The following is a 14,607-nucleotide window of genomic DNA, read 5'->3' as shown; positions in this document are numbered from 1 at the left end:
TGTAGTACTACAATCCAGCCACCAGATAGACCGTTTTGCTGCTGAAATTTAAAAGTTTAAACTTTAACTATACAATTTTAAATTAAATAACAATTTGTTTTTTTCTCTTCTTCTGCTGCTGGTTCAGTGAGTTTTGGTCGTGGAGAGACAAGAAGATATTGTTGGATCTGCGCAGTCTCAACTTTCATACTGTGATATCCTATCCTTTGTGTATTGGCTGCATGAAGTAGCAAAATCTTCACTATCATTATGCGCACATGCACCATCACCAGTTTTTGCTGTGTGCTCAGATACTTACTGAGCGTTAGAATTTTGAGTTGATTCGGTAAAAATGGTTAATTTGTGCTTTTAGACGAAGAAGGAAGCTAGATTATCAATCCTGCCATGGAAAAAAGCACACATTGGAACAGTCAAGCGAGTGCTCCAGTGTGTGGGAGAAAGTTGTGTTGTTAAAAATACTTCCATCCATCCATCCATTTTCCGCCGCTTATCCGAGGTCGGGTCGCGGTTGCAGCACACCCAGCAGACCGACCCAGGCTTCCCTCTCACCCGCAACATTTTCCAGCTCGTTCTGGGGGACCCCGAGACGTTCCCAGGCCAGCCGGGAGATATAATCCCTCCAGCGTGTCCTGGGTCTTCCCCGGGGCCTCTTCCCAGTTGGACGTGCCTGGAAAACCTCTAATGGGAGGCGTCCAGGAGGCATCCGGATTAGATGCCCGAACCACCGCAGCTGACTCCTTTCAATACGAAGGAGTAGCGGCTCGACTCCAAGCTCCCTCCTGATGTCCGAGCTCCTTACCCTATCTCTAAGGCTGAGCCCGGCCACCCTATGGAGGGTCATTTCGGCCGCTTGTATCTGCGACCTCGTTCTTTCGGTCACGACCCAGAGTTCGTGACTATAGGTGAGGGTTGGAACGTAAATCGTAAAAATACTTATTTAGGGCAATTTCTAGTAGGAATATTGATTTTGCAATAATTAAAAATACATACGCAGGAAAATCTGGTCTTTACTTCATATGATAGAACATGAGGAAGATTAATTTGTTTGACTGAGGCGTCTGCTAGAACAATGTCATAGTAGCCTACTTTATGGCTGAAACAGCAGGCAGAAAAAAATAGATAAAACAACATAACCATTGAAAAGGTTACAAAATCCAAGATTAAAGTTTAGTTACGGACCCTTGCAATCCATCCATCCTGCGCTTCAGTTTTGAAGTGAATCCTACCGTGTACAGAAATATTACTTTTGTGGCGACGTTTCACTCCAACAATGCAAATTCTGTTGGATCTTGCAGCCAGCATTTCAGTTTCCATTCTATTTATAGAAGCCCAATATCACACATCTTGCCTCAGATATACCAGTCCATATTATAAACACTCTGGGGGAAGAAGTTAGTATCATGCATTAATTAATTCATACAGAAGGAGAAAGGAGCTCAGTATATCCTAGGAAGTCCCTCGGCAGTCTAGGCCTACAGCAATATATCTAGGACTAGTCTAGTCTAGCCCTAAACATGAACCTGAGCCAGCCCTAACTATAAACCTGAGCTAGCTCTAACTATAAACCTGAGCTAGCCTTAACTATAAACCTGAGCTAGCCTTAACCATAACCCTGAGCCAGTCCTAACTATAACCCTGAGCAGCCCTAACTATAACCCTGAGCAGCCCTAACTATAACCCTGAGCAGCCCTAACTATAACCCTGAGCCAGCTATAAGTGTCATCGAAGAGGATAGTCTGACGCCTACTCTTAGGTGTGGAGAGCGTATCGGCCCCTTGACTGATGCTGGAAGGCGATTGGACAGGAGAGGAGCTGCATTTGGTGAGTGCAGCTCTAGCAACAGAACAAGGAGAGTGCTTTGCTCGTACCACGTTACCACATTGACGATCGCAAGAAGATGACATAATGATGAGTTAGATTAGCTTGGTGCTTCACATGATTGCTAACCAGCTGTAGGTGATTCTATGACACACAACTCCATTGGACGTCATATCCAATTTACTTTTTGTTCATAATACTTCTGGCATACTCGTACCTGCAGTGGAGTATTTTCACAGTATTAGTACATTAAACTTCAGTAAACAATCTGAATACTTTTTCCACCACTGAGCAAGTTTCCATTTTTCACTTCCTAGCAACGACAATATGTTATGATAAGTAGACCTTTTAAGACTATTTGAAGCCATTTGTGTTGTCCATTTGACCAACAAACACACCTCCACCTGCCAGATCCAGCTGCCTACTTCCATTGGAGTGCAGAACAGCTTCACTGAGCCCTTTGAAAAAGGGATGAGAGACGAGTGAGAGGGAGGGGAGGGGGGGGTAGAGAGGGTAGAGAGGGGGCGGGCGTGTGTGCATGTGTGTGTAAAAGAGAGAGAGAGAGGGAGAGGGTGGCGCTGCATCAACCCGGCATACAGCAGCAGCAGCAGCAGGCTGGGCTTAGGGATCTATTGTTCCCTGTTTTATTACTGCCAGACTCTGTTCTCGCTCATTAAGGATCCAAGAGAGAAAGAGAACGGAAGAGGAGAGCGAGCGCAGACCTCATCTCTGTTTGCCTGGGATTACTTCTTCTTGGACGCACTGGTGTGGACAAAGCAGAAGCAGAAAGCACACACACTTCAGTGTAGCTCCCTACCTTGGGCCAGGCTTGGTTTTTCCCCCTTGACGGCATTGGGAGCTACAGTACTTGCCGTGCGGTGGCTATGGGGCTGGCCAGCAGAGCTGTGGGGATGCTGGGGGTCTCAAGAGAGGCACAGCTCCCCTCTCTCTGGAGGATAGCGCTGCTCTTCCTCTCCATCTGGGAGATGGATGCACAAACCGCAGTGGAAACTAAACCCATGTACATCTGGCAAACAGGTACGGTTCACCCTCTTTACTATTTCAACAGCTGAGGTGCGGAGGGGGTCCTGGAAAGGCTGAGTTGCTGTATGAATATCCCATCCAATACTATGCTTGCAATAAATGCTTGTGTAGTGTATAGCAGGGTGCAGGAAAGCTGGTGAACTTGCTCAAAGTATTCTTCTTTATAGTTCTGGTATTCTTTATTTGCATTGGATTGTAGTCTTTACTTTTTATGATGTCATCAAACGTTCCTGTAAATGAACGGAATCTTCATTTAAAGCAAAAGTTTATTTCTGGCACCTCTTGTTCTGCAGACATACACGTGGCAGAGGTTGATGCATTGGAGCCATCTTGCTACTGTATAGTGTGGTAACATATTTACTGCAGTCCCTGAGGTGAACGTCTCTTTGCCCCCAGACTGCAGGGTTAAAGGTGCAAGCATGTGCTGGCTGTCTTTTTCGGCTGCGCTCCCCCGTCCTGGACTGAGGCAGCTGGGACTCCTCGGCTGCCCTGCGCTGCTATTGACTCATTTATCACAGCTTGACATACTGCAATTGATGAGAAATGCTGTGTGTGCTGTAGCTGCATGGTCTTTCCTGAGAGGGGGAATACGAGCATGCTGTACACTGCGTTGTACACACAGCAGTATTTTAGCGCGGGTGCAGATGTTTGATTGGTGCAAAAGTTACCCAGAAGAGGATGTTGATGAGTTCAAGCTTGTTTTGAAGGCAGCGGCTTTGCAGCATGGGCAGCGGAGCAGTTCAATACGAGGCTCCACGCTGCTGGTGTTTTGGGTGGTGCCTCATTCACTGTGAGAGAGCAGCACATGGTCAGAAGGACACAATGCTGATGCCCAGCGAGCAGAAGGAAGGAGTGGGAGGAGGGACGGGAGCACGGGTGAACCCATGGGGACAGGGATGCCCTTTGGATGCAGCTAGAGATCAATGTTTTCTTTCACTTCTGTCTAATCTCGCTCTGTTTGGCCAGATCAATGTACTGGTTTCACTGGGATTCTGCAAGTCCCCCACCAGTGGGAGCTGATCAATGGATATAGTCCTGACAATACAGCTCAGCCCGGGATGCGATCAATGGGACTTTGGGTGGAGTCAAAAATGTAATCCATACTGGTTAATACTCTGTTTGTAATATCCAGTATATGCATGACGTAATTACCATGCTTCTTGTCCACAAAGAGAAATCCTTGTTTGTCTTTAACTGGGTACCTATTTGTGCAAAGTTGGAACAAAAAAGAAGTCATTTAAATGTGGATAATGTTCATGCTGTATTTTGACAGGAGAAATACCTGTGTGTGTATGTGTGTGTGTGTGTGTGTGTGTGTGTGTGTGTGTGTTTCTGACAATTGATGCTTCTGTCTAATTGTCCAGCATTAGTAAACAGAGGGACACCAAGAGCTTGTTGGCTTTAGAAAGTATTTAGTGTGCAAACCTACATTCATAATCAATTTGGCGCAGGCACCTGAGTCAAAATGTTTTATGAAAATTAAAATAGGTCAAAGTCTCTTTACTGTGGTTGTCCTGAAATTATGAATTGCTGTCCTCTGGACATTATTGTTGTTTACCAGCTTCATTGCTCATACTCTGTAAAGGAATGGAAATCCTCTGGTATTATGTGCTGTACCTCCCACCGTGTTAAGGCAGGAGGAGATTATGGGGAGAGAAACCAGAGCAGATTGGCCAGACAAAGTTAACCTACATACGGTATGGACGTGTTTGTGTGTCTGCTCTTGGCTTAGTGCGTCGCTAGCTGACCGATGCTGAGATGATCCATGTTTGAACGTTTGTGTGTTCTTGTCTTTGATGTGATATTCCTGGAGCCCCAATCCTTCCCCACGTGCTCAGCACAGCAACGCACAGGGCTTTTTACTCCACATCAGCACCTCTTGTCTGGGGGAGGAGCAGCAGCAAAGAGGATGTCTGTTGACTCCTTAGAAAAGGAGCTGTTGAGGAGAGTGTTATATATAGAGGTTTGCAGTGAAGAATTGGCTTAACCTACAACCCTTGTATAGATAGATGGGTGCCTGGAATTAGCCCAGTGGCTTCGAATAGGTTACTCTAGGGAGTAAAGCGGGGGTTGGATTCTCATGGGACTGCTGTTCCTAGCAGTATGTGTGGAAGTGCCAAGGGAAAGAGTGCGGTTTCACTAAACGCTTGAAGGAAATATTAGTATTTAATCCATTCAATCCTGCCCTGTGGACTACTACCACGGCGAACCAGGACATACATGTTAAATGAAACAAACAATAAGTCATGTGTGTAACATTAATCCTCTACACTACCTACATGTATGGGATTTTGTGGCGATGTGTAATCTGGCACTGTGTGTAATGTCTTTTGGCAGCGGACCTGCTGGTATTGTCTCTGTGTTTGGAGCACAGAAGGTTGGAGGATTAGATTCATGTTCCTCTCTGAGAGGAGAGTGCAGCTTGATCTCTTGGGTTGTGTCTCACTGTCAGTGAGAGTGGAGAATATAGCATCTTTGTTGGTTGAATTTTTCATTTAATGGATAAATACAGTTTAGTGCATCCTAAGTCAGTAATCTCTGAGTATGTTTCAGTAGCAACTCTAAGCTTCATCTTTCTCCTTCATACTTTAGTACTTTGCACAGATTTAAGATGTGCACAGAGCAAGTAATTGGCCTATTGACATATAATCACGGTGGAACTAACTCCTTTTATTTTGTATCAGGCCATGCATTTTTCATTTTTAATGTCCATTTTACAGCATAAGATAGGTTTTTCGGTTGTGTAGTCATTTGTGTTGGAAATGTCCCCAATTTTTAAACCAAAGTGAACAGTACATCTCCATTCTAGACTTCTGACCACTCAAAGGTCCTTCACACTACTTCATTCACCCATTCACACACTGGTGGGAGGGGCTACCATGGAAGGTGCCACCTGCCCATCAGGACTAACTATTGTTAACATACTGCAGGAACAGGGGGCAATTTGAGGTTGAGTGTCTTGCACAACGACACATTGAGATGGACTAGTGGAGCCGGGGGATCGAACCCCGAATCTCTGATTGAAAGACGACGCTGCTCACCAAAGAGCCACAGTCACTTAATGCTCCTTCAGTTCCTTGCAGGAAGATTGTGTCTGTTTTTGACACTTGCACATCTGGTGTAATAGTAAATATTGTGTTTGCAGTTGAAATGAAAGTCAGTGTGCAGTCACTTATGTTATCATAAACATGAACCATATTTTTCACCCTTTTCATCGCTGATGAGTTAGTACAAAATACTTTGAAGGATGTGCTGCAGAATGGCAGTTGTCACTGCTGATAGAAAGGGTGGATACTTGATGAGCAAACACGATGAGCGGATGCTGAAGTGATGTGCATTGCCTCGTGTCTTAGCGGGCAGCAGGTGGCGGCTGAGGTAGATGGGCTGGTGGATTGCTCCTTGTCACATCACATCTTGCAACCCGGACGCCAACACGCCGGCGGTGCCCGGTGCTGGTTGAGTGTCATGGTGCACAGCCCAAACATTGGAAAAACAATTAAACGTGTAAAATAAAGATCACATGTGAAACTGGAATACTGATAAGTATATTTAGCCAGAACATCACAGAGCGATGACGAAACACATCTCACTAATACGTGGACACGGAGACGCTGAACGTCGAAACACGAGCAGCTCGGCCATTCACAAACAAACCCCTGAGCTATAACCTATTTGAGTGAAATAATCTGTTGTGCACTCTCACTCTACAATCACAGTTTACAGATCAAGTTCATGCTTCAACTTTAATCTGCTGTGTTTACTGTTATTGTATTGCAAAGAGATTTCTTTTAAATCCACTTTAAACAGCACAGGGAATGAATTTCCAAAGGCAGCTTCACATCTTCCGTGTGCAGATGAAACAAGCACATCAGCAGGCTGGATATGTTCCGTTGAGTTGGTCATTGCAATGAAATAATGACAGAATTTGCATTGAGCTTGGTTTCCCTGCCTCGCTTGCACTATTGCATCCCATTGATTGCAGAAATGCAATCGATTGCATTACAGATGAATTTGTCTTCAAAACTGAAGACATTCAAGGACAATTTGAACCTCAAAACCAAAGCCATGAGTCATGTTAGTGGCTCATTGTGGACCGCTCCAGTCAAGCTGCAATGCATGTTGTCAAGAATTATTTTTGGATTCAAAGGCTGAGAAATCACAGGTTATGTCGTGAACACTTTCATTCTTGATCTTGTCACTGAAATCCTGGACCCATCACCGCCAGCAGCAAACACCACAAGCCGTGACACTTCTTGGTACAGTGCAGGACAACAAACGTCTTTGCACAGCCGAACAAGCTGGAGCAACGACTGATGGTAATTAGTGGGGCAGTTTCCCTGTGAAGACCCAGTCAGCTTCAGAAAGCGTGAATGAATGGAGGCTCTTTAGGCCTGTTTAAAGCTCTCACACAGAACAGCACAGTGTCTCTGCATTGTCCTCGTGCAGCGTGCGGCTCTGTTCAGGCGCTCTGCCGCAGATGCTCATGTCCATGTGGCACACAAAAGAAAGAAGAGGCTTCACCTCTAGTCACATGAGCCACTCTTTGTTCTTCCTCCGATGTCCTCATAGCATCCCCCCTGCCCCAACGCACCGTCACCACCCTCTCCCTTTCTCAAAGTGACCTTTAACCTCAGGGCTGAGAGGTGTCTCGAGAGGGTATCAACAGTGAAAAGAAGGCGTTGTGAAGGGTGAAATACGGCAGCGTCTGCAGATCAAGTGTCAAGTGCTTAATTCAGCCATTTACAGCAGTAAATATAATAAGCTCCTGGTGAAGTGGAGGTCGACTGATTTAGGTTTTTAAAGGTGACAGTGATATCGATACTCAGGGTGCACAATGTGAATATTTAAAGCTGAACTGATTAACATTTTTTAGGGCTTTTTAAATTCTAACCTTCAATTTGAGTTTTCAATGATTCCTTGAATGCCTGTCGTTTATGACATCACACAGTATCAGTTTGATTAAAGCAATTCATCAGAATAAATACATTAGTCTTTATTTTGTTGAATCAACTTTCTTTATGAATAAAACTTCTCAGTTATTATTAACTCGGAAAGCAATCTTTTTACCTGCCCGTCCTAACCTGTGATCTTTATTAGTTAGCTTAGCCGAACCCGCCCAACCCTGTTCTCTGGACATCACTGTTACACAACCCGCACTAGAATCTAGTATCCAAAGAGCATAATACTAATAATATTAGCGTAGCATACTAATAATATTAGCATAGCATACTAATAATATTAGCGTAGCATACTAATAATTTTAGCGGAACAGTGTAATATGAGTCGCACTGACAAACACAAAGATAATTTCAACTAACTCTGCAGACTTTGAAAATATATTATTGCTTCTTGCTTCGGTTTTGAAGATCACAATTATCACTTATATTTGTCTTCGTACTTAAATTGTCTTGAGTTGTATTTCAGTACCATCTTGAGGAGCTGACTTTCCTTGTTTCATTTTTAGGAGGCTTTCTCGTTTTCCAATAATTACGTTCGTTATTTGACTTTTTACCCGATAGAAAGCCAGCACAAAAGTAAAGCAGTGAATTGCTCCAAGCGCAAGTCAAACAATGGTGTGAATACTTGTCATACTGTCAGAAAGCTGTTTTACATCTCAGAGAGAAACTTCACTCAAAGGGTCATTTTCCTGAATGACAAGTTGTGTTTATTGTATTATGCGTCTTTGTCTTTTCATTCCCTGTCATCGTTTTACACTTCCTGGAGGTTTCCATGTCAGAGTGCATCATAGTAGAATAAGAGTGAGGTTTAAATGTCAGGAGTCATTGCCATTTATCAATGAAGTGAACTGAATCTTCATAGTTTGTATTGCGATAAAGGACATCTTTTGTTTGCCATTACATAATAACAAGGGGCATTGTCAGACATGTTTAATAAAAACAAGAATAATCTGCACAAATCAAGTGTTTCACTTTGGTAACAACTGACAAAAGTAACAATGCCCGACATTCGTTCAAAATGAACTTATACCAAGTCGTTTCACATTTATAACAGCAGATCTTGATAAAAACACACATGTTGATGATCACAATAAAAATAGATTCTGTCTGTAAAGTTACCTTTTAAAAGACGTTTATCTGAAAAGTGTTCCCCTCGTACCGGCTCTATTGTGTCCATCTAGCCACTACGTTTACAACTTCACATGTAGCAGGCACTTCTTCCATGACAAATATCTCATGTTGTTGCAACATAATGCTGTAGAGCTGCAACAACTAATCAATTAGTTGGCAACAATTTTGATTATCAATTCATTTGTTTGAATGTTTTAGAGAAATAATTGTCAAAGTTCTCTGATTCCAACTTCATGAATGTAAATATTTTATTGATTCTTTACTCCTCACTGACAATAAACTGAATATATTTGAGTAGTAGACAAAAAAAGACTTTTGAGGATGTCATCTTGGGATTTGGGAAACAGTGATGAGCATTTTCTGACATTTTATAGACCAAACATTGAATCAATAAAATAATTGACTGCTTGATTGAGAGAATAATTGTTACTGTACATACAGTGATCCTTACCATGAGGTTGTCATTTTTCTAACTTTTATTAAAAACCACGAGTCTCAGATCAGTGACTTGCTTTCCACTTCAGATAATGTCGTACAACTCGTTGTGAAATCTAATCTTATAATTCCATTGTGGTAGCAAACAATCGTGTTTCCTAAAATGTCAGACTCTTCTGATGGAACTTTGATGTACGCAGCAGCATGTGGGATGAAAATCTCTTTTCTTTTTTGTTGTAATTTTGATGTTGAGAACCGCTTTCAAGGAAAACATATGGATGTTCACAAGTGATTAAAAGGCGTTTTTTTGTGTTGAACAGACACTTGAGTGTGAGATTGGCCTGTGCAGACGGAGCTGGAGGAGTGCTATCAAGACATAATGGAGGCGGGGGGAAATTATTTTTGTTTTCCCTGGGATTCATCAAGTGCCAAATTGCAGCCATTATTCTGTGTGGGCTTGAAGAAGCTGCATCCAGCTGTTCGATTCTGCCTGGCAAGCCATCACAGGTGGAGGAGGAGAGTGTGTGTATCTCACACTCGCACACACAGGTGCACGTACACACCACCACTCTACTGAACTCTGTGCTGTGTCTTTGTCATTATCTCAGCCGTCTGCTGTCTCTAATCATCCCTGTAATCCCCATTAACATTAACACTCTCGTATTCCTGCTTTTTTTTTACTTGACAAGTAAAATAATAATTTATAATCAGGTAGTTCAGCATCTCACCGCGCTCACAAAAGCTGAATGACATGGTATTTTGTCTCGCACCCTCCTCCTTTCCACATTATGCTATTTCTTTTATTTCTCACCCACACAAATAGCTACAGCAACAGCATTCACATCCACACAGGGATGGGCAGTGTGTGCATGTGTGTGCTGTGTGCCTCATTACTCTTAGTGAGGGGGTTGACAGTGGGGGAGGAGTGTTGCTGTCAGTATCCCACCTGCAGGCAGTGGACACGGGGAGGCTGAGTAATTACATGGGAGCGGGGTTTGTTCGATCCGGGTGCGACTCCACTGCATGACTGCCACCTTGTACCTTAACTGACAAGAGGCCAATGCAGACGAAAAACACACTCCGCCTTGACTGATAAATGGGCTTACAGATGTATGGGGCGGGCACTGAAAAGATATTAACACAATTAAATGTCTTAAGAGAGGCTGGCCGCCCTAGAGGCCGCAGTGTTCATTACATCCACAGTATGAAAGTGTTAAGTAGGACGAATACCAGAGTCTACGTTAACGTTAAAGAATGGCTATAATTGGAGTTTTTCACGGTGTGGGGTAAAAATTTAAAAATTGAAGATTCAAATGAACAGGATTCCTCCTCTGGGGAGTATGATGGGAAGTATTGGTCGTATTGATGGAACTAATTAAACAGTCAGGAAGTAAAATAATAGGAGCCATGCTCTGTTATCAATTGCAAATGTATTTAAAATGTGGCCATTCGTTTTTAATAACTTTGTTATGGATCGTAATGGTCATGGGTAAATTTATCCCGCGTTCAGCCTTACACCAGACTGCTACTCCGTTAAACTGTGAGAGCTACCATGCTGCCCACACTAGCGCTAACTGCACTCAGCTCCATTAATGATTTCAGAGAGCAGCAGAGAGAAGGGTCTACAATCTGCATTTAAAGGATAAATCCAGGATTTCAAACAGTTATAAGAGATAATATCGACTGAAAAGATAAAGATAGAAGCTATAGCCTACAGATTCACAGTGGAACCACAACACCACCTGACAATCCTAACAGAAGACAATAAAATGAACAACACTGTTCCTGTAAAGCCGAGTGGGTGTTTATTCACTGCTACAATCTCTCAAAAGCAAAAGCAGCATGTTTATTCATTTAGCGTACTTTCAGTAGCTGGTGTATAACCATGCTAACACTGGTTAATGAAGTGCTAACATACTCCGCAAATGCTCGCTCCAGGTTGGTATAGTCAGTTCAACCATGCCTAGGTCCAAATCCGCAGAATCAGCCGGGAAACAGAGAAGATCTGAAATGATTGCATGTGAGTCTGGAGCAGAGGCACATAGTTGTCTGATCCAAATCAAAGCCGGCCGATACTTCGCTAGGATTAGCAAGTCGGCATTTAAGGGGTAAGATATAGCAAATAATACATTTGGGACTAATTGTCGCCTAAGGGGAAATTTAAGGTGGATCAAGAACATCTTTAGGGATCATCCTCTTGGGATAATGACTGTACACAGCACATTTCATGTTAATCTGGCCAGAGTAATGGTCGGAACTGAATTTCCTACAAGTAATTTCATCAGGTACAATTTGGCCATCTATTTCCTTGATATTCAGTCACTGGAGTCTCTGGAATCAATTTTTGGGATACCTTGTCAAAGAACAAATTGGTCATGGGTACATTTTGGCCTGATTATTGGGGCAATTAGGGGTAATCCTGAAGGTACCCTGAGCATACGCAATAAATCTCAAAGTTATCTGGAGACAATATCTTGCTTTGAACCAAAGTGTTGGATGGACAGATAGATCAACATCTTTACTCTTACGCCTTGCTGACACCAAATGACATGTGAGTTGTTGGTTGAATGAGTAATCCATAGATTCTCTTTAATTATGCGATCAGGGACTCAATTACAAACCCCATGCTATGCTAGCTTTCTTGAGAAACACAAAGTGCAGCTGGAGTGGGGTTTTAGAGCTTTATCACTAAAAACACCTGCCCACTGTGGCTGAAAAAGACACAATGAGATCAGTGAATAGACGCCCAGTGGCGAACATGAATGATAACTCCCAAATGTTATTTAAATCCATCTAGTTTTGCAACCGGGGCAAGATTTGTTAATTAGGATGGCAGACCTAAACATGACAATAAAGAGATATGAATGGAGGTGTGTGGAGCATGTGCTGATGGACACGATGGTTGAATGCCAATGAACTTGTTCTGTGTTGGGGCAGCCAATGGTCCAGAACAATGGCAGTCCAACTAACCCCATTACAGTGATCAGTGATGTCTTCCTGCTCTCAGATAAACCCTTTCCCTCTGACTTATTCATGCTCCCGATGCGCCTTGATTTGCACTGGGAACCGTGCCGTGGGATTGGCCTAAGCAGCATAATGAGCTTTTCATCAGCCTGCTTCATCCTTTCCATGCCATCCTCTATTCAGCACTTACCTTCAGCTAAATCTTATCTCAGAATCCAAGGAGTAAAGGATCACATGCACAATGCAATTCAGTAGTAGCTCACTTGTAACAGAAGAAAAACCTAACAAACACAACTAAAACAGTGGTACATTTCTGTAGTGCAGTTTTTGAATTTGCAACATAAGAAATGTAAACAGCATATTTATGTGCTTTTACCAATATTTTTTAACAAGGCATCCATACAGTTATACTACAATGTTATTCAAAATGTGATAGTCAAATGTATACGACAACAAGTTCAGAGTTAATGGCAATATTATTCATTTAATTAAATTGTATCTCATTAAAGATCCATGGCATGACCTATACTGTTTGCCAAAATATTAATGTGGTAGTTTACAAAATAATGACTGTGCTCCAGTTTTCTGCACCCAGTACATATTGAAGATGAGTGTTATTGACCTATTTGGCCACAAGAGCAAGTATACCTTTGTTTGAGCGCTTCTGTCAGGAGTAAACAAATGCAGGGCAAATACATATTTTGTATTCATCACCACAAGCATAGAGATGTTTTTCTCTGTTTCCCTGGTAAATATTTTTTTCTTAATTTATAAATTGACTGTGCAAGGAAATTTGTGAGCATAGCTGTTCATTCACCCGTTTATTCTGCTTGTGTAGTTACAATGGGGCCTTCTTGTGCACCCTGAATTTAGGGCATCTAAATCATGTGAATTCAAACTGTCATTTTCTGTTTTTATGTTGGTTAAGTAAATTTAAGATTGGAATCAAATATCTGCCTTTTTGTCTAATTGAACTCATCATTAATATTCATCCAACCAAATCTAATATGTATTATGAGCTATTCAATATACATAAGTAATTTAATGTGAATCATGTCAAATAGCCATCACAATTGATCTCTTTTTGTGTCACATTAGCTATTTGATTTAAGTGTCAAATTGAAAACAGAGAGTAGACCATCATGTTAGGAAAGAACAATTTAAATCATGTAAAACAAAAGCATAGCCAATTTACACAGATGTTTTTGGATAATTGAGGTGTTTTCCACTTCATTTTTTAATATTAAATGGCTGCAGATTTATTCAGACTATGAGCCCATGACTACCATTGTTTGTTAGTTCCTAAATTAGGTGTTGTTACTTAATGGGAGATACGGTCTCAAGGTGTCAAAGTTATACACTTTCTATATCCAGCACCCAGAAGAGTGTACAGGCCTGAAGTTTCCATTGTCACCTCTTGTGTGCAGAAAAGTGTCTAATATCATTTCATTTGAGTTGATGGGGGAAAGCCACAGAGTCTTATTCAGTGGTAATGGGACTCAGCCACATGATGTAATGGCTTTGATGATGGTGTCATGCAGTTGCGGGCCATCGACTTGGACACATTACTGGTACAACGCTGATACGAGCACTATTTTAGTTTTATGGGATGTGTTATGAATAGCCAAAGAGCTGACACAAGCAGAGATTCACCTCTGGTAGTCACAACTGTGTATCAAGCCAAATAAGATGGAGCACAAACATGCACAGAAAAAGTAAGTAAGGCAAACTGATAATGATTTTTATGCGTAAAGTACATTACAAAATATTCCATTTTCATGGACAGGGAATCCAAAATGTATTTATTTAATTAAAAAAAAAAGAAAAGATCTAGCCAACCCGTCACACAGTGAGAGGAAATATGTTAGCATTTTGTTATTTACTATATTGTGTCAATAAAGACTACCCATCCCACCTTAACACCTTTAACTGTCCCTTAAAAGACAAAAAACATTTGCTTTGATTTCCATGAAATTCTTTTAGGATATTCTTGATGCCTCATTTGCCAAAAGTTCCCATCAAGACACAAGCCATGTTGTATCGCCATCTTTCTACGGCAGCCCAGAACAAACAAACCTAACAACTAGAGAGACAAGCACTGCACACATGATCAGCCAAAAGCCTTTTCTTTTTTTTTTATTACAAACACGCTGAAACAGAAGTCATCTGTCTGTCTTCTGTAACTGTTGAGATCAGTTTGCTTGTGTAAACTTCTCTGGTCGCTGAAACAAAGTGGCCTCTCCACTCTACCAGCGGT

General features: G+C 42.0%; 1 protein-coding gene across 1 annotated transcript in view; it reads left to right on the top strand.

Annotated features, from left to right (window-relative positions):
• The first annotated feature begins 2,458 nt into the window (after nucleotides 1-2,458).
• thsd7aa (thrombospondin, type I, domain containing 7Aa) overlaps nucleotides 2,459-14,607 on the top strand; it is a 131,391-nt gene continuing 119,242 nt past the window's right edge. The window contains exon 1 of the mRNA XM_068575737.1: nucleotides 2,459-2,856. Within this exon, the coding sequence (XP_068431838.1) occupies nucleotides 2,703-2,856 (154 nt within the window). The 5' untranslated portion in view covers nucleotides 2,459-2,702. The remainder of the gene's footprint in view (nucleotides 2,857-14,607) is intronic.

The sequence above is a fragment of the Clinocottus analis genome, unplaced genomic scaffold (assembly GCF_023055335.1).
Source record: "Clinocottus analis isolate CAN_PGR_092001 unplaced genomic scaffold, fCliAna1.0.p SCAF_14, whole genome shotgun sequence".
NCBI lineage: Eukaryota > Metazoa > Chordata > Actinopteri > Perciformes > Cottidae > Clinocottus > Clinocottus analis.
This window is presented reverse-complemented; position numbering and strand designations above follow the sequence as displayed.